The sequence below is a fragment of the Paramormyrops kingsleyae genome, chromosome 14 (genome assembly GCF_048594095.1).
Source record: "Paramormyrops kingsleyae isolate MSU_618 chromosome 14, PKINGS_0.4, whole genome shotgun sequence".
Classification (NCBI taxonomy): Eukaryota; Metazoa; Chordata; class Actinopteri; order Osteoglossiformes; family Mormyridae; genus Paramormyrops; species Paramormyrops kingsleyae.
This window is the reverse complement of record NC_132810.1, coordinates 21,634,418-21,658,091: the sequence shown is the minus strand read 5'-3', so window position 1 is coordinate 21,658,091 and position 23,674 is coordinate 21,634,418. Positions and strand designations below refer to the sequence as shown.

Here is a 23,674-nt window from a genome sequence, read left to right as displayed (position 1 = left end):
TCATGGATCAGCAGGTACGGAAACATAGAATACAGATAATATTAATAATCACCAACAATCCATGATTTCATTCAGTTCAGGAGTATTACGCACCATCTCAGTCTCCATAGCATTTACAATTAGTTCGACATTCTCATACTTTGCTGTTTCACTTTGTTGTCATCTCCTAGCTATAAATGCATTAAATTGATCATCACAGCAATAATACATTTGTACTAAGCACGTTCTAGAAGATTTGAAGACCAGTAACGTTGATTTGCCACTGCCAAGCAGATGATTTACTGTATTGTTCCATGGTGTCACCATTAAGACTGTTCCACACTGAGTGTCATCTAAACACACTGCAGTATGCTGGGAGATATATTTCCTAAAGCAATGTAGACTTTACTTAGGTGCTTCTGCTACCTAACTGACAAGTACCCTGGCACTGCGTTCTATTTTTAACCACGAGCTTGTGTGGGAGGCCTGCATGACGCACTGGGATGCGAAAAACTGTGCAGTGGCCTGGCGTGTTGAACGTGGGGTTCAGTTTAAGGCTTTATTAGTCGATTAGAAAGGAATATATATATATAATAACTCTTTAAAATAATGTAGCACCAAAGTAGCCATCTATTGATATATTTTTCATACTGATTATCCAGTTCAGGGTGGTGGTGGGTTTGGCACCTATCCCATGATGCAGTGGACGGCCTGGTTAGAAAACAGGCCATTAAACGTAACCGCAAACACATAAACAGGCCACTGCTTTTCTCACCTCATTAAATATGTGCCAATAAGCCATACTTGAGCTTGACTGGCCCAATAAGGCCCCACCCAGCTGCCACTTCCTGTTAATAGCAAAAGGTAGGTGGATAGATAGATCTGAACACCATGTCTAGTCATGACTAACGCCTGCTGGTTCCCCAGTCTAACCCCAGAGACCCAGGTTAACAGAAACCTTGCAGTTATTCTCACAAGCCTAGTTTTGATTAAATTTTTTTTTTTCCAAATGAGTCACCCTGGTCTGGGGCCCAAAAATTACTTTGGCTGTTTGGTTTGCTGTGGTGAATCAATACGACTCTTCAAACGTGGCATCTGTGAACGTCCTTGTTTATTACAATCCCACGCCATGTCTAGCATTTTCATACGCAAGCCTCCTCTTATTGTACGTACAAGGAGTGAAGTGGACTCTCATTACTAGGTGTCACAGTACGTGAGTCAATAATTGTCTCCGCAATGTAATCAGAGCATGCATGAAGAAATTAAACCCAACAGAACAAGGAAAAAGGTTTCACTAAAGCATTTGTTGCTAACAGAGGCAAAGTGGTTGGTATATGGAGGTACAAGGCATATACCCACCACGAAAAAATATACTTAACATACAGTATATTCACCCAAAATTGCTACTAGGCTTTTGATCTGTTCCTGGTATTTACCTGATAACATGTGTGGCTCATCAGAAGCCGGGTACAATAGAAAACCTACTGAACAGTAGCTCTCCAGGAGACATCGAATTTAGTCACTCATTTGCCAAAACATGGGAACAACATACATGATAATCATAAAAAAATGTATGATTTATGCGAATATATTTATCCCTTCACTACTGATTAGTCATGTGATATTACTGTAATGTAATAGTAAATCTGTTACACAGCATCAAAATAACAGGGGAGGTATCTGTTGTTCCTGCCCAAGTACCTGCCACAACAAACACGGCAGTATTTCTGGCAGAATCACACAGAGAGAGACCCCTATCAGCGTCCCTAGCTGAAGTGCTTCACCGCCGCCGCTCTCCAGTTCCACCACTCAAAGTCACGAGTGCTCTTATCAACCCATCTACGCTCACGGTTTGGGAAATGTACCCATAACAGGGGGAAGATATTTTGGACGCGACTGAACAAACCGCACACTTTAATTTGTTATTGGGTCTCTGTTGTCCCCGGAGCCATAGGCAAATGAGGATATGGAGTTATTTATGTCATGCTTTCGGGGAGGGGGCAGTGTGGATGACCGAGCTCACACTCACTGGCTGCATTTGACTGACACAAATAATACGGCGAATGACATAAATACATGACATTTCTACATTAGCATACAGCCACACTTTGCCTATAGAACTGTATCTTTAGATCAACCATATTTTTGTGTCTTTTGGGTTTTTCTTTTCCTAATGCATTTTAGGCTTCACTTGGATTATGTACATAGAGTTTTTGTATGAAATAGACAAATAGTCTGCTGTTATTTCAGTTAATGACTCTTGAAGACAGTACTTGATAAATCAGTCAGGCACATATGAGCTAATAGCCAGACATTTTCACTGTATGTTTAGTGACACTGATCAGGATGTCAGACATGTTTTAAACAATGTTCATAGTGTCATCATAATCAAAATCATAATCATAATTATTATAATGTCTGTAAAGAAAGAAAACAGCTTTTTTTCTTTCAGCAGGGTCTTAATAAATATTGCTAAATGATAGTGAAAAGAATATTTTAGTGGCAGAGATGCATTAAAAAAATCAGTGTCTAAAACATGAGGAAAAGATTTAGAAAATGTTCATTAAATGACACCATTGGCTGTTTGCCAGTCCCCTCTTTGAGGTGGTCGCTGTTCTTTGTAAACTTAGAGCCATAGGAGGCCACAGTTCTCCCTTCTATGGCGTGCTGGTGCTCAGTGTTCATACAGTATGTAAGCGGCTTGAGCGTTTAAGGATTCTGAATTGTGGGCTGCCGGGTCATTGTACGAGGCTGACTGTTCCATTGCAGTGCTATGCAATTAGGAAGAGACATTTCTTCGAAGCGTTTAGGCATGCATTCATTGCAGTGGGCACCTCAGCTCCAGTAATGCAGTGCTGTTTAATTTAACGCCCGTCTCCCTGTCTACAGACCTCGCCTGAAATTGATGTGCCTTTAAATATACTACAGTTCACCCATTAGGTTTTGCAAGCCTCAAATGTTTTGTATATCATACATTCTGGTAGGGCAATGTTTGTACACTTTTTGTACACATATGACAAGCTTGTCACCCTCGGGAAAATTAATGGCTTACATTTTACAATTTAAATGGACCAAGTTTAGAAATAAGTCACTAAGGATGTTGTCATAAAGTCTGGATCACTTGATCCAAGACAAACCCAATCCATGCTATTAAAATCAATTTCAGATCCTTTTAAACATGTCTCAAAGCACCCTGCATCAGACTGGCTGTAGATACAGTGCAACTGCTAACATGGTTTTAAAAAAATAATATATAATAGAATTATTAGTATAAATATTATTCAGATATGTTTATCTTTCATTCATAGGTTCAGTTTTTGTGCTTCACAAAAGTTAGCTGACTGTAAAAAATACTTCACAGTGCTGGAAGCACTCCTCTGTTTATTAAATGGTTTGAGAAAAAAAATGTCATTTTGGGTGGTCTATTTCTTCAAGAGAAGTATTTGTACAGAATATTGCCGCAGGTATATCATACATTTAGTGGTGTTCCATCTTCTCTTCCTTCCTGTGTCTCCTGATAATATGTTGGTTTGTTGCAAGCTGCCACATGTGCATGAAAAATAAAACAACACAATTTCACCACTGTCAGGTTTGTCTTCAGCTTGCTTTTCATCGAAATGTATCTTGGCATTTGAAGTGTGTTCGCTGTGATTCCCCTGTCTGTGCTGATTATGAAATTATCACTAAACACATGGTACTCACCAGGACACCTTAAGGGAAAGTGCAGCTTAACAGACTTGATGATCCTCGGGGTCAGGGAAAGAAGAAAAAAATACAGGCTGAAATCATGAATTAATTTACATTTTTGGTAGATGCTCACATACTAGTACAGTCCTGGAAGGAGCAGAGATACATTTCTGTTTGATGGTTTTACCTAAGTCTTCCATTCCCATTTAGACAATTGATTGCTACATATTTTCACTCAAGTACTATTCAAAATCAATATGACATGCAAGCAGAAAAAAGCTGCACAAGCTCAAGATTGTAAAACAGCTTAAACAATACACCATTTATTTCAATATCCTCATCTCTCCCGAACATGAGTTTTCTCTGTTGAAACTACTTGCATGATCTTTTGCAAATGGTTCATACTCCAACACCCAAAATATTTTAGAAGATATGTGAAAAGTTAATGAAGGAAATGCATGCAACTCAAAGGTGCAGCCTGATGATTTCTTTCAGAGTATCTGTTTTTCCAGGCTCATAGTAAAGCTAAACTGCAAATCACTCGTATCTGCTTCATGGTCTCTAAGTATCCAGAGGGCATGTACCATAGCTTCAGTCGCTAGGTCAGGTCATTTGCTGTATGCATGGTTCTCAGTCAGAACCTGTCAGCTGTGTAGCCGCCATTGACAGGACTTGTGAAATCGCCGTTTGGTGAACTCGCCTTTGTCCTTGAGTGACCATGGATTTCCCCTCACTGTGGCTTCTGTTACACAGACATGCACTTCTGCGATTATATTTGACAGGTTGGAGCTTCCCAGTGATGGGTGCCCTTGTGCATCTGTGTGTCATTCCCAATACATCATACTGCACTGGTTGAGATGTGACATTATGAGGACAGCCGGTTCCTTTATTAAAAAAAGAGACTTGATAACTGGAAAATCTTTGGCTTTGATTGGGAGTTATTTCAAGGAGTTATGTTAGTGTAATCTTCTGTTTTGGTGTCTTCCTGGAGCTTTTTAGACATTTTCCTATTACAATAAATAGTTCCCAGTGTCAGCGTGAGTGGTTTGGTGATTTATCAGGAATGCTCTGCCGTACTGTGTAAACATTTCACTTCATTGGTTTCGTTTGCGCCTTTTCTAGTTTCTTGGGGAATAATGCTTTCCTCTCTGTTATTCATTACAGAAACAGTTAGAGAAGCGACGGCTGAAGTAACTGTTTTTTCTTTTTCATTTTGTTGTATTTTGTTGCACTGCAAGATTGTAATTTGTAATGACTGCTGTCATTATGTGCACAATGTGTTCAATTACTTCGCAGAAGCCATTCTACACATCATGATTACAGCAATAGAATTGTTTTTTTGTTTTTTTACACCCTACTGTGATTTGTCGAAGGATGACACCGAGAACATAGGGTCTCATTCATCGCCTTTCACGTTGTTTTTCTTTGGGTGATTGTGTAATTATGCAATTGTGTGATTACCTATAAAACTCACTTTATTGGTCTGACCCTGCCAGAATGAATTTGCCTCGCCGATGCAAAAAATGATTGATGTACTCAATTGCTGATTATGGACCTTCCACTAGGCCAGGCTGAGATCACTAGCAATGAGTTTCCAGAACCTTTTGTGAGTCTAGGGTCCAATATGTCTTTTTAATCATATTCAGGCCTCCCCGGAGACGTGTGAGGAGAGCATGGTTTTCAATTTTCTCAGATTGCGCTCAGATAAAAATTCTGTTAAGCTAGCAGATTGCATTAAAATCAGAATGTTTTGTCGAAACCCTGAATAATTATTGTATTGTTGAAAGCGCAATAAAATATTCAGTTTCTGAGAAAGATTAACTGATTCTATCAGACAGCATAAGCATCTCTTTAGTTACTGCTTTTCTGGTTCCTCGATGAGTTATGCTTTTGTCTCTGCATTGTTTATTATACAAACGCTTAATGAAAAGGCAGCAGATATAATTGCAATGCTTTTAATAGCTCTGCCTCACATTTAACTGCATCCTAAGATATTTGTAGCTGACAAAAATGTACAAAATTTTAACCAGCTGCTTTAAAAATAAACATACAGTCCTAATAATGGTGACAGCTACAATGCTTGCATTTAGTTAATATTAAGGATCGATTCCATTGTGAATACATATGTGTGCTCATGATATAGATTCAGTAGGCTTTCAAAGCTCAGGAATAGCAAAGGTATAGCAATAGGATTCAACATTATTATAATTAGAGTGGAATTATACTGATTGTCTTCACCCTTTGGCTGTTGATGGAGGAGCAGTAAGTTTAACGTTATTATCTTCTTACGAAGAAGGAGCTCCAGAAGTAAATGTTAGTAGGTAGAAATGACAACTCGATAGCGAAACCTTCCTCTCCCTCGCCATCGCCCCCACCTGCAGCTCAACACAGGAGCCGACATTTTGGAAGCCAAGTAGTAAACGGATGAATGAATGTGGATACGGAGCTCCTTCTGTCGTCATTGGGGGGGGGGGGGGTGTTTCTGAACGACTTCCAGCACCCACCCAGAGGAAGTGGCATACCTTATGATGAACATCTAATCACACGGTAGAGTTCAGGCTCCAGACTCCTCTGACCCGATTGGCCAGCAACAAGGCACTCCAGGTCCTCTACCCCTAAACCCCCATCACCCCCACTGTGAATCAGCAGCCCTTCTAATTATCTCTGACTCCCAAAGCCTCACCTAGATACCCCCCACCCCACCATTTTCCTCTCTAGAGCTCCAAACGTCATGGTTCCCCAGTTCTGACTTCAAGGGTGTTGAATTAGTTGTCAAAATCTCCAATAAGATCAGAAATGGTGCTGAAACACTGACCCAGAAGAAGGGCGTCTCTCCCTCGGAGACGGAAATGAACCCTTTCCCTTTTCTCTCTGGCCGTTCAGACTTTCAACCAGTACACGTAAGAATGATGAACACTGGGGTTTGACAGACAGTCTTCTGAGAATGACTCGTCCAGCCTGCATGTCTTATTCTGTATGTCAGTGGATCACTATCGCTCTGTTCAGACATGCTCTGTTTATAATTTCAGCATTAATACTTTACATTGTATTTAGTACATTTTTGCTTGTTTGCATATGTACATATTAACTATTTGTATAATAAAGTGTGCATTTCATAACTAATGAATTACAACATTAGGACTTAAACCTATGACCTACTTCATGACCAAATTTTCACCTTTTCAGCATGTCATATGAAGCCTCACCATACTATGGTCTGTAACTGATTGCCACTCTAGTAGCTGCCATCTTTGCATTGTGCAGTGAGCTTTGCTGAAAGGTATAATTAAAATACATATGTTACGGGTCAACACAATAATGTTTTAAAATCATTCTTCTATGTAGCAGTTTTAAAGATGAATCCTGTAAAAAGCCATTCATTGTATATATTTTTTTCTGTAATGCATTTAGGTTTCTGAGATGAAAATTATGGTTCAGTTTCATGAGTAAAACAGATTTCTTTCCAGTTTGGTTAATTCAAAGACGATGTAATCGAATTACATAGCAGTACAGAAATAATAAATGAAAAACATGTGAATCGTCCTGTTAAATTGTGTTTATATAGTGCCTTTCACGGCGTGATTGCTTCAAGTTTTATCATGATTTATTGTATTTTCCAAAATTTTCATTTCTTTCCTTGAGTTCTCTGTTCTTCCAGGTGTCATATGTTAATTCAGTGCATAAGTACATAGTGTTTTACTACATACTGCTCAGTAGGGAGAATCTGGCAGTTTCCAAAGTGTTGCTTCTTTGCTTTCAGGAAGCCAAGCTCCGTGAGCTGCTGGATGTGGGCAACCTGGTGGGGCGGATAGAGAACAAGATGCTGACCGTGGTGACGGGCCCAGATATGGTCAACATTAGTTACTTGAACTTCTTGGCCTTTCAGGAGGAAGTCGCAAAGGTATTAAAAACATCTAGCTAAACAGACAGATAGATATGAAGGTCAATGGTGCATAATTTTAAAAATGAACAGTTTAGAAATAATGTTTTTTCATGTAGAACTGCAGGATTCTGTAACTGATGCATATTACTGACTTAGTGTTGCTGAGATGATTTGCCTTTTTAAAAAAATGCTGCAAAGAGGTTACCGGATATTGTCAGTAAAACTGACTGAATTGGAAATCACCATTGAAGACTTTTAAAATAAACGTGCGATTTCTGAGATTTACGTCAATTACGTCGCACTCTGCTTTCTCACTGTTCAGGAGTGGGCGGATGAGTTGTTTAGCCTGGCGACCAACCTGTTGGCACAGAACATGCCCAGGGAATCCTCTTTGGAGAAAGCGTGAGTAGACAGCCACCTATACCTCTGTACACACATGGAGTAACAGCTAATAGACCCTTGGTGGCCAACTTTTCAAATAACATAACAACAGTCTCAGAGATTTTTACACCAGTTCCCTTATTTTCATTTTCTACACTTCAGAACATTTTCATCCAATATGGAGTTCAACTATGATTTTTAAATTAAAGGCTTGCCTGTAAATTCCATGACATGCTTTTATTAATTTGATGAAAACAGGTACACAAGACTCAAGCTGCAACTCAACCCAGAAGGTCGCATCCCTGTGAAGCAGTAAGTCTTATATTTCTTTAATGCTTTTTTTCTTGTTTTAATACCAGGACCATTCATTTCTGAAAATTTTATTTAGTTAAAAAGTTTAATTTCAAATTATATTAAAGTTTACACATATCAGTAATTTATCCAAACAATGATCTGAAGATAGTTCCAGTATCTGTACTGTAACTGCATTTTGTGTTCTGTTTCTTTGTAGCATCCATCGAATGTTTTCTGCAGACAGAAAGCGTGTAGAAACAGCCCTGGAGAGCTGCAGTGTCCCGTCTGGCAGAGTGAGCAATAAGTTCATTCCACATGTGATTTGTTTTTGTATTAGTATTTTAAATATGCTGGGTGGCTCAATGTGTATCACTGTTTCCTTGGACCTCTAGGGCAGGGGCGGATTAAGGTGTACGGAGGCCCCTAGGCTACAGTAGTCTGTGGGCCCCCCAACCCAGCCCCGCTCCGCGCCAATGGGGGCCCCCTTGCAGGCTGGCACACGTGGGGCCCCTAGGCTTAAGCCATATCTAGCCTGTGCGTTAATCCGCCCCTGCTCTAGGGGTCGGGCGTTTGGCTTGTGGCCCCTTGTGTGTGGATGGAGTTTGAATGTCTTCCTCAAGTCTGTGCTGTTTTCACCTGACAGTCTCAAAGACACAATATTGTGTCTGTAAATCACCCATAGTGTGTGATTGTGTGTGTGCCCTAGGATGAATAGGCGTTTCTGCCTAGTGCCCTGTTTTTGTACAGTAGGCTTCAGACTCACAGCAATGTGTGTGCATGGGGAGGAGGGGGGGGGGGTGTCACAAGATGATTTGCAGAAAATGTATGAAATTCAAAAATGTGGTGCAAATATCCAATTTTAACTACTGAATTCTAATGAGGGACCACGCCCCCCCCCCCCCCCCCCCCCGCCGGTTCACAAAATATGTTGGGGGATGATCACTGGTATAATTGTAAATTGTAGTGGGGGGAGTCTCTGGAACTGCTATTTTGGGGGTCGTTCCCATGTATTAGATTATGAATAGGTATTTTCCCTCATAATTCTTTTGACTCAAGTGAACCTCATTTAATTAGCATTTCTTTCAGTCATCACAGTGCCTCCATGTTTAATGCGTTACTTGATCATCATCATGCTTCTTTTCTGGTAGCAGAGTCCCATCCATCAGATTAACTGCAAGAAGTCTGTAAAATGCAAATCAGCAGCATTAAAACAAGCAGACATTTGTGTCGGAACTTTCAAAGATTATTTAAGAGTTTGCAATCTGCTGCTCTGCACCTAGAATGATTCCATTCCTCAAGAGGACTTCATCCCCGATGCATATAAAACGTTCCTGAACAACATCTGTCCGCGGCCAGAGATCAACCAGATCTTTTCAGATCAGTAAGTCTTGCTAAATCAAAAGAAATACGTATAAGCAAAAGAAACAAATGCTACTGGAAATTTACTAAATCTGTGTTTATATTTTATGAAAGGTCCAATAGGAATACTCTATTTCTGTCTGGGAAGTAATATTGCAGTAATTATTAATAACTATGATCAGTAAATCAATGTTGACATAATACCATAGGGGTTTGACTGGACAACTATTTTTAATGTAGACTGGAATCGAAAAGAGAGCCTCAGAACATTCCATGAAAGGCTCTTTCAGCGTAGTTTGGGAATTCGTCAGTTTAACATTGGCTAAATATATCCACTCCAAAAAATATAAATAAAATGAAACAAATAAATAAAAATTCCTGTCCTTTCTTGCATACAAGACATTGCCGTGTCTTTAATAATCTCCTTGAAGGGGAGCCAAAAGCCGGCCATACCTGACTGTGGAGGAGATGACGGATTTCGTAAACAACAAACAGCGCGACCCCAGGCTCAACGAGATCCTCTATCCACCACTGAAACCTGATCAAGTACAGCTGCTCATTGAGAAGTACGAAATGAACAGCAGCTTTGTCAAGAAAGGTCAGTGCCTGCATGACACTATTCTGTATTTACCTTTTTTTTTTTTTATTGGTTTTCACTATTGGACCCTTGCTGACAGGAGAGAAATACAGTAAGCCTTCTGTATCTGCCATTTCCCCATCAGCAAATTTAACCAACCGTTGATCAAAAATACTCTGGGGGAAAAAAACATCCAGAAAGTTCCAAAAAGCAAACTTTGATTTTGCTACGTGCCGAAATATTCGGTCCGAGATTGGATTGTCTGAAAAGTAACGTGGCCTGAGTAATTTTGTCCCGCTCTAGCGTTCTGGTGGGCCGTATTGGTCGGGCTGAAAGCCAGAGATACTCTCCTTTCTCGTTTACCCGCACTGCTTTACTGTGTGAAGGACACTGGTTAAAAGTCCGTATACAACCCCGAGTCTTTAGAGCACAGGTGTCAGACTCCAGTCCTAGATGGCCGGAGCCCTGCACATTTTTGGGTTTCCCCTCGTTTAACACACCTGATTAAACTTCTTGTGTTAATTACCACATAGCAGTTGAGCTGAATCATTTGTGGTGGAACAGGGAAAGAACTAAGCTACACAGGGCTCCGGCCCCCCAGGACTGGAGTTTGACACCCCTGCTTTAGAGTGAAGGCAGGGAAGCCGATTATATTTTACATTATCAGGTCATTTATTTGGCTGCTGTATTTTCCTTTGTTATTTGCATTGTATTAGGTAATATAAGTAATCTAGAGATGATTTAAAGTAAACAGGAGGATGTGCATAGATTATATGCAAATACTACCATGTCTAGATTACTTGAGCATCTGTGGATTTTGGTCTCTGTGGGGGTCCTTGAACTAATCCCCATGGAAACAGATTCAACTGTCCTTCGTTTATGTTTTGAAACATTCCAAAGTCCATGGACTCCAGTGTCTATGCACCTGAATATGTACTGTAGATTAAGAACATACTCAAGTGTCTTGCATTTATTATTTTAAAAATTTATTTTCAAGATTCAAGATTCTTTAATTGTCACATACATAGTTATACAAAGTACAACACGCAGTGCCATTATTGTTGTCATTAAAGGATCACAAATCAAGGAATTAATGCATTGAGTCAAATAAATAATAATAATAATAATAAATAATAAAGTCATTAAACTCTTTGTTTTATTTATCTTTCATTATAAAATTCCATGGTTCTCTAGTTTTACTTGTCATGCATTTTTTTACTGTATTTATATATATTCATCTAAAATAACATACATATAACCAAACAAAACACAACAAACTGAACACAAAATGGCGGCAGTGTATTTCAGAATCTGTGTGAGTACAGTGCAGAAAACAAAGAGCCTTTACAATTTATCGTTTTTAGTCTTACCACATCTCCGGAGACTAGGGGCTGTATTCACGTCAGAAGCAGGAACTCATTCTTCTGCTGAAAGCAGCAACCTTTTTGAAGTGTACTGGAAAGACATTTTATTTTTTTCCTTGTACAGTTTTATGTGAATTGCAGGTAGCATGGAAAAGCAGAATCAGCTCGAAAGTGCTCAGCTTTGTTTTGAAAGCTAGAAGGCTATTTACCACATGAGGGCCTAGTCACAATCAGGCAGACGTGCTAATAGAAAGAAAAAAAGAAATTCACCAGATATTTCAGAAGATAAAAGATCAGGTTCTACTAATTACTATGTTGTTCTTTAGTCAAAAAAATATTTTGTTGCAAAGATATTTATACAGCTTATGTTTGAATTAATTAAGTCTAAGTACGCGTCTTTTCCATATTATCCACAGAAAACTCCACTGTAAAAAAAAGCCAATTGGTTTCTCAGAGTTCCTAAGAGGAAAAGGCTGCTATAATTACTATCAATTGGACAATGGGATTTTTCACCAGGGGATTTCCACTGGGCGCTTAGCACCATTAGTCTAGTTCCTGTGAGAAACGTATTGATCTTCCAATAAAAAGTACATTTGTGCCATGTCTGCGGGATTTTTTCAGTATGAAATATTCAGCGAGTGAAAGAAAATTAGAATTTGAATTTAATGGAAAAAAATATTTCTGTGTTTGTTTTGCCATTAATATCATGGTGCGCAGCTATTTTGTTGCGTATTTTGATTCGTTACATCAATGGATTGGAAAGTCTACTCTTTTGAACCATTATCAGTACAGTTCCAAGACAAGAACTTGATTTATATTCATGACTTTTTTTAAAGCCTGTTGTTGATTGTTATTGTTATTATAGGACAGATTTCCGTGGAGGGGTTTGCTGCATATCTTGTGGGTGAAGAAAATGGTGTCATCCCTCCCGAGAAGCTGGACCAGAGTGAAGACATGACCTTTCCTCTCTCGCACTACTTCATCAATTCCTCACACAACACTTATCTGTCAGGTCAGTCCACTGCCGACGGATGCAAAGAAGTTAAATGTGATTGTGGCAGTTAAGAGATAGGATGCCTCATTGCCGTCTGTGTGTTTATCTGAAGCATTTGCGATACAATATCAAAAATCTGATGATCAGTCAACAGATTCATTTGACAAATTGAACATAAATGAAGTAGATGGAAGGATGAATTTGGATTGCAGTATATAAATGATAGATATTCTACACCATATTTATAAGAACTGGACAATGCGGGTCATTGTTATGAACATGTTTGTGACAAATGCTAGTGGAGTACTTGGTATGAAAAGTGTATGATCAGTGCCACTATAATTGATTTCCACTTGAAACAAACATTTTGTAGCAACAAATATAAACACAGAATATATGAATGATTCAAACCTATGAATACAGTATTATAATGCTATAGTATTATAAATTCTTAGATTATCTGATCCACAGTGATTTTAATATCTTGTACTTTTGTGTTTTTTTTTTAAAATAATTTACTGGACAACATTCGCTAAAGTTTTCCTTCTGGGGAGTTGAAGCACCCTTATTCTGTCTCTCGTTGAGGTTGTCTTGGTGTTAGAATCTACTGCTTCCATAGCAAATCCATTTGATTTACACACTTACAGCATTGTTTCTCAACTGGTGAGCCAGTTTTCTTTGGATGTATGGTTAAAAAAATATGGGTCTTATGCCTAAACCAGTTGAGAACCACTGACTTAGAGTTAAAGTTTGGAGGTGCCGGTGAAAAGTGTTTGATGAGGCATGAATGAATACTGTACCTCCACAGCTGGCCAGCTGGCTGGGAACTCCTCGGTGGAGATGTACAGGCAGGTCCTACTCGCCGGCTGCCGCTGCGTGGAGCTGGACTGCTGGAAAGGTCGAACAGCTGAAGAGGAGCCCGTCATCACACATGGCTTCACCATGACCTCGGAAATCTCCTTTAAGGTGAATCGGAGGCTCTGGTCACGACCCCATGCACTCGGGGGAGGTCAAGCGTGGACAGACTCTTAAAAGTCAATGCAAAGTCAATGCGAAGTCAAGGCATGTCCTTCTGGTTTAATGAGGTCCTTGTTATGGCAGTAATTGTGATTTTGGCTGACAGACCTCTGCCTTTTCCAAATGAAAGTTTCAGTTCAGATGCTGTTCACAGTTACAGTCTCATAATATTCAACCCGTCATTGCATTCTGGTCTGTTTCATTATATTCTGCTCGAATACAGTTTGTCGTCATCCTTTTCATTTTAGCAATTTGCTGTCTGTTGAAATGTAGCGTGAATTTTGTTTGAGGTCCTCTGCTTAATTTATTTTGGTTTTCAAATGTGAATACAAATAGATTTTTAATTACCGATAGGCAAAGAGCAGCCTGGAGTGGTAGGTGTCTAATTAGTCAGTTTCCCATTAGAGAAAAAGAAGCGATGATTTGATATAATGAATTGCATGAGACATCAGCAGCATCAGAAAATTTACAAGGGGCAAGAAATCTGTGTCAGCCATTTATTTATCGCCGTATTGCTATGAATGATAATCTGTCATCGTTTATTTTAAGGCTGTTGAGTCATAATCTCACAGTTTTTTGTTTGATGTAACAGGCTTAATAAATATGAAGAACAATGTAGTTGTTCTATTAAGGATTCAAAGTAAATGAAATTACATTACTCAAGTCATTTTTATTATTATTTTTTTTTTATATAGGAAGTGATTGAGGCCATCGCTGAATGTGCATTCAAAACCTCCCCGTTTCCTGTAATATTGTCTTTCGAAAACCACGTGGATTCGTAAGTCTCCAACCAACACTCTTCCACAGTAACTTGGAGTATTAGCTAACTTAAACATGGACGTTATGGGAGTATTAGCTGAAGCCTAACTTAAACATGGACCGTATGGGGCAGAGAGGTCACACTTGGATAATGATTCAGTAATGATTTATTCATTCTTTACATAATTGCATCGCTGTGAGTTGCTCACTGGTTAGCACTACTGTCTCAGACTGGAGAGTTCAAATCCCATCTCTGCTCTGCGTGTGGAGTTTACAAGTTCTCTCTGTGACATGTGGGTTTCTCCTGGGTAGTCCAATTTCCTCCCACAGTCCAAAGACATGCAGTTAGCTTAATTTTCACTTCTAAATTACCCGTAGTGTGTGTACCACCTCCGGGGTGTACCCTTGCTTTGTCCCCAGTGCTGCTGTTCTCCAAACCCTCTACACCTCTGTCCAGGTTAAGTAGTTGGAAGATGGATAGGCTTGGAGGGAGTGTAGCACTGCATAATGAAGCATTGTTTCCTTATTGGACACTGCTTATCACATGCTCTACTGGATTTCGTGCTCAACCACTGGGTGGCGCATAAATAAATACATTCCATTGACACATGCCTTTTATCGTGTTATATTTCCAGTCATTATATTCTTTGACCATCAAATAAATGAGACATCGAGAGTAAAGCCAAAGGAGAGGTTGAAGTATTCTGTCTCATTTTACTGAATTGCATATCTTTTAACTCTCTTTTTATTCAAAAGCCCTGAAAAATATAATTATTTTAAAGTGGCATTGTTCATGTTAGAAAGTATTCTTAAGGAAAATTCTGCTGTTCGCTGAAATATTCAGTTCCCACATGGTACTATTTCATAGAACCAACTTTGGCAGCAGTGCCAGAAGTTCTCAGTCAGACTGACATAAGGATGGATGGATGGATGAATTGCCAGTACATTCCTCGTTTTGTCCTTCAGCCACTGCAACTGCCCTTGAGTTGGGATTTGTGCTGCTCAAAAACTCAACAAACCATGCTTTACTAAATATTTATTGAGCCTACATTTCCATATCACCAAACTTAGCTCTTTGTTCTCTTTACACAGTACTTTTCACTTACAGTACCTCCAATAAATATTCTTTATCTAAAAAATTTATATAAATATTTATTGAATATTTACAGATGAACTAAACCAAATGACTATTTACAACTTTAAATTCCTTTTTCACAGCTATTAACCAGATTTGTTCTACTGAGTTACTTAGTATATGAACATCTTGTGCTATTTAAAAAATAAACTTTACAAGTAAAAAAGACAGGAATGGAAGGGGTGTGACACTAATAAGGTATTTGAGGCTACTGTTGTATGTTTGCAGTTTTCCACGAGAATATTGATCTTATTCTGTGTAATCTGCAGGCATTCATTTATTTTACCATACTGGTGTTTCTCTTCAAACCTGAAGTAGGTAGACCAAATTTTTTTGCGTTCCACAGATTTATAAGCTGGCTACTCTCCACTTTCCCTGAGAAAATATACAATTATTCCTGCTATGGTATCTTCCATGTCAGTCTGCAGAAATGTACCACAGGGATTCAGGTTACATGTGCTGGGTATTACATTAATAGCATGTTTCTTTTCTGCCAATCTTTGTTGTTGGCGTGATCAATGCAGTGTTGATACAGTGATTTAGTTTTGAATCATGCCAGCATCCCGCTTAATTCTTTGATATTTTTATTTGTATGCTTTCATGGCTATATGAGGTGAATAATGTTAACTTTTTTTTCATCCACTCAAAACAAGAACCAAATTCACTTATTTAACAAAATAAATTAACATAGATGCCTATTCCTACTGAAGAAAAAGTTAGGACACCCTATTCCCTAATAGGTAGTATGTCCCCAGTATGTCCCCCTCTGAAATAAGCTCAATAAGACATTTCAGTCTCTGAAATCGCTGGCAGAAAGACCTTGACATCAACTGTGACAAGAGCTTCTTGTACGACCCGTGATGACATTCTAGGATTTTTGGAGGCTTCTTTCAACATCTTGCGTTCTGCTCTTGGGCTAAACTTACTACTGTAGGACAGCCTGCCCTGCCCATGTTGCAAATGTTTTAAATGTTCTCTGCTTGTAAATTTTTTTCCAGACAGTGGAATGGCTGATTCTAAACTCTCTTGAGATCTTTTTATATCCCTTCCCTGACACATATACATCTACAGTCTTCTTTCTGAGGGCCTCTGAGAGCTCTTTGGATCTCACCATAGTGATACCACTCACTTCAACAATCAAGAACACACCAAACTAAATGTCTATGGTTTAAATAATACAGGCTCCACCAAAAAGCTCTTTAATGATGCTCTAATAATTTTCATCTGATGTGGTGACCAGAATCTAATTCTAGGCATTTTAAATAGTAATGGATGTGAGGATGTTTTAACACTTTCCTCAGTAGGGATCATAGTTAATTTCTTCTTTTAAATAAGTGAATTTGTTTCTTGTTTTTGCATATATGATACAATTACATCACTTTTATCTACAGATATAATTTGAAAGAAGATTTAATATTGATATGTTGGTATTCCTTAATAAAGAACTAAATATTAAATTAGGTGTCCTCATTTTTTTTCATGACTGTACATATCCAGTTAACGTCAGTTTGTCGTCACTTTTCCTGAGAGCATCGGGCATAAAGTTGATGTGTAATGTAGGGCACTCATCTAGCTTTGGTAATTTCTCTGTTGCTGGATTATAATGTGTAAAATCTTAAAAGAACCTCATTTCATCTTTAATTTCACCTCGCCCTGGCATTCTGGGTCTTTTCATTGCAGTTTTTAATACAGGTTACAGACAGCTCAACACTGTACTGTCACTCTGTGAAATATGCACCCATGTCCCCATCCCCAATTTTGACTCCAATTTAGTAATTTCCAGTGCAGTGCCCCATTTATAGTAGCTGTCCCAGTGCCTCAGAGACCTTCCCAGAATACCTTGCAAGCGGTGTTGGTGCTTATTTGATCAGATCTCATTCTTTGATTACACATGAACAAACAAGCAAAGGAGACTAAGGGGGGGATATGATTCAGGTCTATAAGATTCTAACGGGTCTGGATGCTGTTCAGCCAAATGACTATTTCAATATTAGTCTAAATACTAGAACTCGTGGCCATAAGTGGAAATTAGCGGGAGAACATTTTAAAACAAATTTGAGGGAGCACTTCTTTACACAGCGTGTAGTTAGAGTATGGAATAGTCTTCCTGCTAGTGTAGCGGAAGCTAAAACCATGGGTTCCTTTAAATCAGAGCTAGATAAGATTTTAACAACTCTGAGCTATTAGTTAAGTTCTCCCCAAATGAGCTTGATGGGCCGAATGGCCTCCTCTCGTTTGTAAATTTCTTATGTTGTTATGTTCTTAAGCAAAGAAACCTTATTTCTCTGGAAAAAAAGAAAATGCACTACTATTGAAACCGCATTGAAAATATCCCAGTGGTGCCTATTGTATAGTCTGTCATTTGTCTCAAGCAGTCATGCATAAGAATTTTAGCCATTGGTAAATGACATATCACAGCCTAGAAGTAATACCTTCCCTGATCTTCAGGAATGCTAATAGCAAGGGACGGTGATGGACTGGCATCCAGTCCACGGTGTTCCCTGCCTTGTGCATACTTACAATAATCATTTTAACTTTTAATTACCATTTTTTCTCTTCTATGAAAAATGTGCATCATTTTCTACTTTTTAGAGGTAAACAACATAAAAGCTCTCTTTTTAGTACAATGGACCAGAAATGAACATTCTAAAAGTTCCATATTCTTCCATCATACTTCCATTCATCCATCCATCCTTAATAATTGCTTATTCAGTTTTTCTGGGAAATTTAGAGACACTTAAATGCATGCTTTGGACTGTGGGAGGAAAATAAGTACCCAGATAAGTCATCTTTAAGCTCCTACTTTGCCCCCAAACAAGCCCTTGCGTTGCTGCAAAAATTAATCAAATCATTTTGCATAGAAATAGAATAATTTTTTGCTTCCTGGTGGCTTCTGAAGTTAATTCATGCCACTTCAGCAGTTCTCAAGCCTAATCCTTACTAGAATAAATCACACAGTGCAATTTCATGTTAAACTGAACTTGGGGGTTTTATTAGAATGACACAATATTCTTTAAAGGAAAATGACCTGCCTGAGCACACTCGACACATAGAAAATGAACTTGTAATTCTTTGTCGGTTTTTTGACAATTTGGTTAAGGTTGCAAAATATGCTGATTCTTAACGTATCTGTGTGTGGATGTGTCCTCCACAACAGCCCGAAGCAGCAAGCCAAGATGGCGGAATACTGCAGATCGATATTTGGCGATGCACTGCTGATTGAGCCTCTGGAGAAATACGCTGTAAGTAGAATCTGCCATTGCTCCTTTTCCGATTGCAAGTGCTTGTGAGATCACAGCCCAAAGTGTGCAAGTCACTAACGTTTCTTAAGGATGAAATCAGAACCTGCCCCCCTTTTTTTGACCATGTTTGATATATATGAGCCATATCTTATTTGCTATGTTGTCCTTTAATAATATGCTCCTTCAGTGTCATCCTGTTTTTGATAAACATACGTTTGAGTTCATAAAAATCTGTGTTACTCGTCCTACTCATATTTTTCTTCTGTTGCCTGTTAACCTATGGCACAATAATTGTGCAAGAGAAGAGTGCAATTGCACACAACAGCTTTGAGTGTGTGCCTTTATATCACTTGGTGTGTCACGGGGGCTCCATGGATAGCACTATTAAATCCATCCTCTACTCTGAATCCCACTTGCTGTGTCCCAGGAGCTCTCGGGATGTGACACAGTAGTTACACTCAGGGCAGCTCAGATCATGGCTGCAATAAGGCACAATATGTTCCCCAGTCTCTCCATTTTGGAACAACACCGTGCCCCCCCCCCCCTCTATTGCTAGTCTGTTTCCAAAATGAGCAGTCTCTGAGCATCAGGGCATTTCAGGGCAAGATCCTTAGTGTAAGTGCAACCTGGAGTCGGGAAAATGAGGTGGTTCATTTGTTTTCTCACTTGTCACCACTTATTATAATTAGTCAGTGCGTCAGGTTAGTCTTGGTGGTGAAATGAAGTGTAATATACTGTTAACCCAAGGAATCTGTATAACTCGGTGACATCATAGGGGACCAGCCATTCCTTGACTGCGCTCACCTTTGCTAGAGTGGTTGCCATGCCAATGATGTTCACCACAGAGCCCAGAAACAATGTTTTACAGTGTAGCAAACTACAGTCCCTGGAGTTGAGGTGGATGCTTGCTTGGTGGATAGTGTCAAGGACTTCCTGATGGTTGAGCAAAGTCCCCACTTAATTCATGCACCAGCAGGTCATCAAGGTCTGCCATGCAGCAGTTCTGAATAGTGGCGATCACCACACTCCCCCCGAAGAAGTAGGAGGATGTTGCAAAGTCCAAAAAGCATCACCCAGAACATCCAAAGGCCATGGGAATTGGTGAAGGCAGTTTCGGGCTTTTACTCTGCGGCCGGCACCACCTACCAAAATCTGCTATGGAGAACTGAACCAGCAGTCAAACCTGGGGTGACCAAGCTAGATATAGTGCAGGCTCTCTCCCTCTATGCACCACCAACTGGCCAGCTGATCCTTCATACTGTCCACTGTTGCTTGCTGCCCAAAGTATCACTCCAGCACTATAGTAAGGGCTGAGTATCCCGCTGCTCTGCTGGGTCAGATCACAGAGAGTCAAATCTGCTATATTTCAGATGCTTGAGAGTAATATTCTGAGGGCCCTCGTGGAGCTGCACATAGACATAGATGGTCAACCTTCTGCATATGTGACAGGAAGCGGTGCCATCACATTCAACAGTGATGTGTTGTACCACAGCGCAGTGGACTGACTTGTCACTACTGACTACTGACTTCAGTTCCCACAAAATGGGTGTGACCCATATTGGCCTGCCAATCCAGGCAGTCCTGGTGCAACTCCAACTTTCCTGGGTAGCAGAGGGACTGGAGATGGTGCCTCTCAGAACCTGTGCAAGCTAGTCCCATTGGGATATTCCAGGGATGCTCAAAAGCATGCATCCATTCTTGAGTTAGTCAGCTCAGGGAAGTAGCGGAGGATTCATAATTTCTCCAGTGCTTTATACCCCAGATCTTACAAGGTTGGTCTTCCTACAGCTGCCTGCGGAGCTCATCCACTTCTACAGCCAATCTACAATCCTTCTTTTGACACTTCTGTAGAGGGTTGCAGGTCTATATCAAGATCCTCAAAGACATAGACAGCTTTTTTTTTTTTACTTGATTCCCTCACACAGTGAACAACAGGAAAGATCACCAGCGACTGCATGGTGATGGTCACCAACAAACACAACATGAAAGGTAATCAAATACTGTAATGTTACGTCACACATAACAGCCAACAAAAAATGAAGAAAAACAAAAACTCCCCTACACAGAACATTACATCATGTTAACTTCATATCTCAACAGCACAAAATTCAATAATCATTTTAGGTTAGAAAGTACATGTACTGAAGATGTAGATAAAAAGGTAAGTTTACCGTTGGGACTTGCAACGATCAGAGCAAATAAATGTGTGTTTAGGATTACTGCATGAGATACTGCCATGGCCTTGCACTGTATAAGAACTGGAATTTCTGTAACTGAAAAAGAGAATATTGTGTTTGTTATGCTGTGGTCTGTCATTGAAATTTTGAAGAACCTCTTAGATACAGGTTTTGAATTACCTTTTTGTTGTGACATATAACAATTTTTTAATAAAAAAAACTGACACCTTCAGACAAGTAGGGCAACTTGGTAGCTCAGTGGTTGAGGATTTAACTTTCTACCTCCAAGGTTAGTTGGGTGAATTTCATCCACTTTTTGTATGTTTGAAGTTTGTTTGCTTTTCCCATGTTGGGCAAGTTTGCTCCCAGTACTTGCGTTTCCTCCTGCAGTTTACAGACATGCAGGTGGATGAACCAATGCTTCTAAGTTGCTTATAGTGTGTGATAGTGTTTTTGTGTGTGTCCGCCTTGTGCTGGATTATCATCCTGTCTATGTTATGCCCCTTACTCTGTCCAGTGTTGCCTGGGATAAGCTCCAAGTCCCCCAATTGACCCTGACAAGGTTACGTGGTTGCGAGATGGATGGAATATCACTAAGGGAGTCATTTATGTAAATTTAAAGACACTGATTAGCTTCTTGCTGTGTTGTTCCCAGCTGGAATCTGGAGTTCCCTTGCCGAGTCCGCAGGAGCTGATGGGGAAGATCCTCATCAAGAACAAGAAGTCGCACAAGCCCTCTGATGCTAGCGCAAAGAAGAAGCTGGCGGAGCAGGCCTCCAACGCATGCAGTGACAGCTCTGGTGTTTTTGAGCCCTCGTCTCCAAGCGCGGGTGGGGATCTCCTCTGCATTGTGATGCAAACATCGAATATTGACTGCAGAAATAAAATGTTTAAATACAAACTTCTGTGGGTTTGGAAGAAGTTATGCGCAACTCTTTTAGTAGTACTGGAAGGAAGTATGTGTAGTATTAGTAGGAGTAGCAGAAACCCTAAATAGTAGTATACTAGTAATTGCAGTGATTGTACAAATGGTAGAAACAGTGTAGAGCAGTGGAAGCTCTTACATTGGTAGTTAATAATTATAAAATATTGTACAGTGCACAGTTGCTCAGTGGGTAGCACTTTGGCCACACAGCTCCAGGGATAGGGTCAAGGTTATGGTTAGAAAGGTTTTGGCATATTCATCCATAAAAAGGTGCTTTTATGACAGATCTTAGACCCGGTGTAACAGGGAACAACAGTTTATCTCGATTTCATAGCATATGTGATACTTTCCAACAGATTGTTGTGTTACCATATGTCCCCAAATTAGCATTAGCCAGCTGAAGCTAGGGTTAGGGCTAGAAAGGTTGTACTGTAGCTTTTACAGACATCTTAAGGTGTTTATAATGTTGGTTTTGTGCTGCTGTATCACGGGAAACCGCAATTTAACTGGGTTTGATGACATTTCTCATAGTTTCCAGGAGCTTGTTGTGTAACCCCAAGTCCCAAAATGAGGGTTATCCAAACAACAGCTATGGGTTGGGCTAGAAAGGTTATAGCTTTATCAGGCATCCAAAGGTGTTTTACTAATAGTTCTGGGCCCCGTATACAGGGAAACTACAATTTAGCTGGGTTTGGTAACATTTTACTTTCTAGTGGCCTGTTGTGTCACCCTAAGTCACCAAATTAAGGTTAACCAAGACAAGCTAGGGTTAGAGTTAGAAGTGTTATGGGTTTTCCGCATATGCGTGACTATGATAGTTCTAGGGCCCTGTATCCAGGAAAACCACAATTTAGCTTGTGTTGATAATGTTTTTCATACCTCATTTCCCTATTGTGTAATACTGAAGTCCATCGCACATCAAGTACCCATTTTTTCCATCTGAAATTGTGGCACATTTAAAAACAAAAATGACGTCCCGTTGTGTCAATCGTGTTTACACGTTGACACTAGAACTTTCGCTCGTTATTAAATTTTTCCGGAGCAGATTCCATTTTTTGACTCTGTTAAAAGCTGTTGACCATGATCTTGTATGTATGTTGCACCATTTTGAGGCTGGGCTATGATTATCTGCTGATCACCTAGAGCGCACTTTTCTGATGGCACTATTTGGATAGCCTATTAAACTCCTGTGTGTGTGTGTGTGTACCTACCTTAGACATACTGCCAGCCACTAACTGGATCGAGGATATTGCTGGTCTTTTTAATGTGGTTGCAGTATTATTAGTGCTTTCACACCAAAGTTCTGCAACGTGGTCCCTGGTTTCAAGTTCCTGGGCTCTCGACCTGGGACTTTTGAAGTACAACAGGAACTGGAACTTTTATGCTAAATAAACATGGGAGATGCAAAAAACTCATACATACTTCAATACTACACCAACACCCCAAAACAATGAAGGATGAATAAATTATGTTGTTAGTCATTTGTTAGTTATGGTGGGTGATTGTGATCAAAATGGGACACAGCCTTTTATTTGTATTTTATTCATTTGACCAAAGACATGTTTATATTTCATTATTAAATCTGGCCAGCTGCTTGATCTTTTGGTTTCACAGAATAAAAAAACAATGTGGTGTATTCTGCACTTCCAAGTAACTTCCAAATTATGGGCGGTGCTTGTGATTAACCAATCAGCAAGCTACTGCTGTAAGCGCCTCCCTAGTAGTTCGTGTTTGAACGAGAAGTACCTTAGTCTGGAGTAGGTACTAAAAGAGAGAGTTCCAGAACTGCCTCCAAGGAACAATAGTTGGGCTGAGTTCCTGCAGTGTAAACATGTCAAAAGTTCCTGGTACTGGAAAAAAGCTCTGGATCCTGAAAAAAATTCTTGTGGTGTGAAAGCACC

The 23,674-nt window shown here is 39.6% G+C and overlaps 1 protein-coding gene across 6 annotated transcripts in view; it reads left to right on the top strand.

Moving 5' to 3' along the window:
• Positions 1-23,674, top strand: part of plcb1 (phospholipase C beta 1) — a 65,987-nt gene that overhangs the window by 24,165 nt on the left and 18,148 nt on the right. For all 6 annotated transcript variants that reach the window (XR_002841461.2, XR_002841463.2, XR_002841462.2 and 3 more), the window contains exons 4-14: positions 7,427-7,567; positions 7,872-7,951; positions 8,189-8,242; positions 8,442-8,517; positions 9,505-9,605; positions 10,015-10,181; positions 12,390-12,536; positions 13,327-13,484; positions 14,231-14,313; positions 18,587-18,671; positions 21,504-21,678. Coding sequence is in view for 3 of the 6 variants with exons in the window: in XM_023839103.2 (XP_023694871.2) it covers positions 7,427-7,567; positions 7,872-7,951; positions 8,189-8,242; positions 8,442-8,517; positions 9,505-9,605; positions 10,015-10,181; positions 12,390-12,536; positions 13,327-13,484; positions 14,231-14,313; positions 18,587-18,671; positions 21,504-21,678 (1,267 nt within the window). In the remaining 3 variants the exon portion in view is untranslated. The remainder of the gene's footprint in view (positions 1-7,426; positions 7,568-7,871; positions 7,952-8,188; positions 8,243-8,441; positions 8,518-9,504; positions 9,606-10,014; positions 10,182-12,389; positions 12,537-13,326; positions 13,485-14,230; positions 14,314-18,586; positions 18,672-21,503; positions 21,679-23,674) is intronic.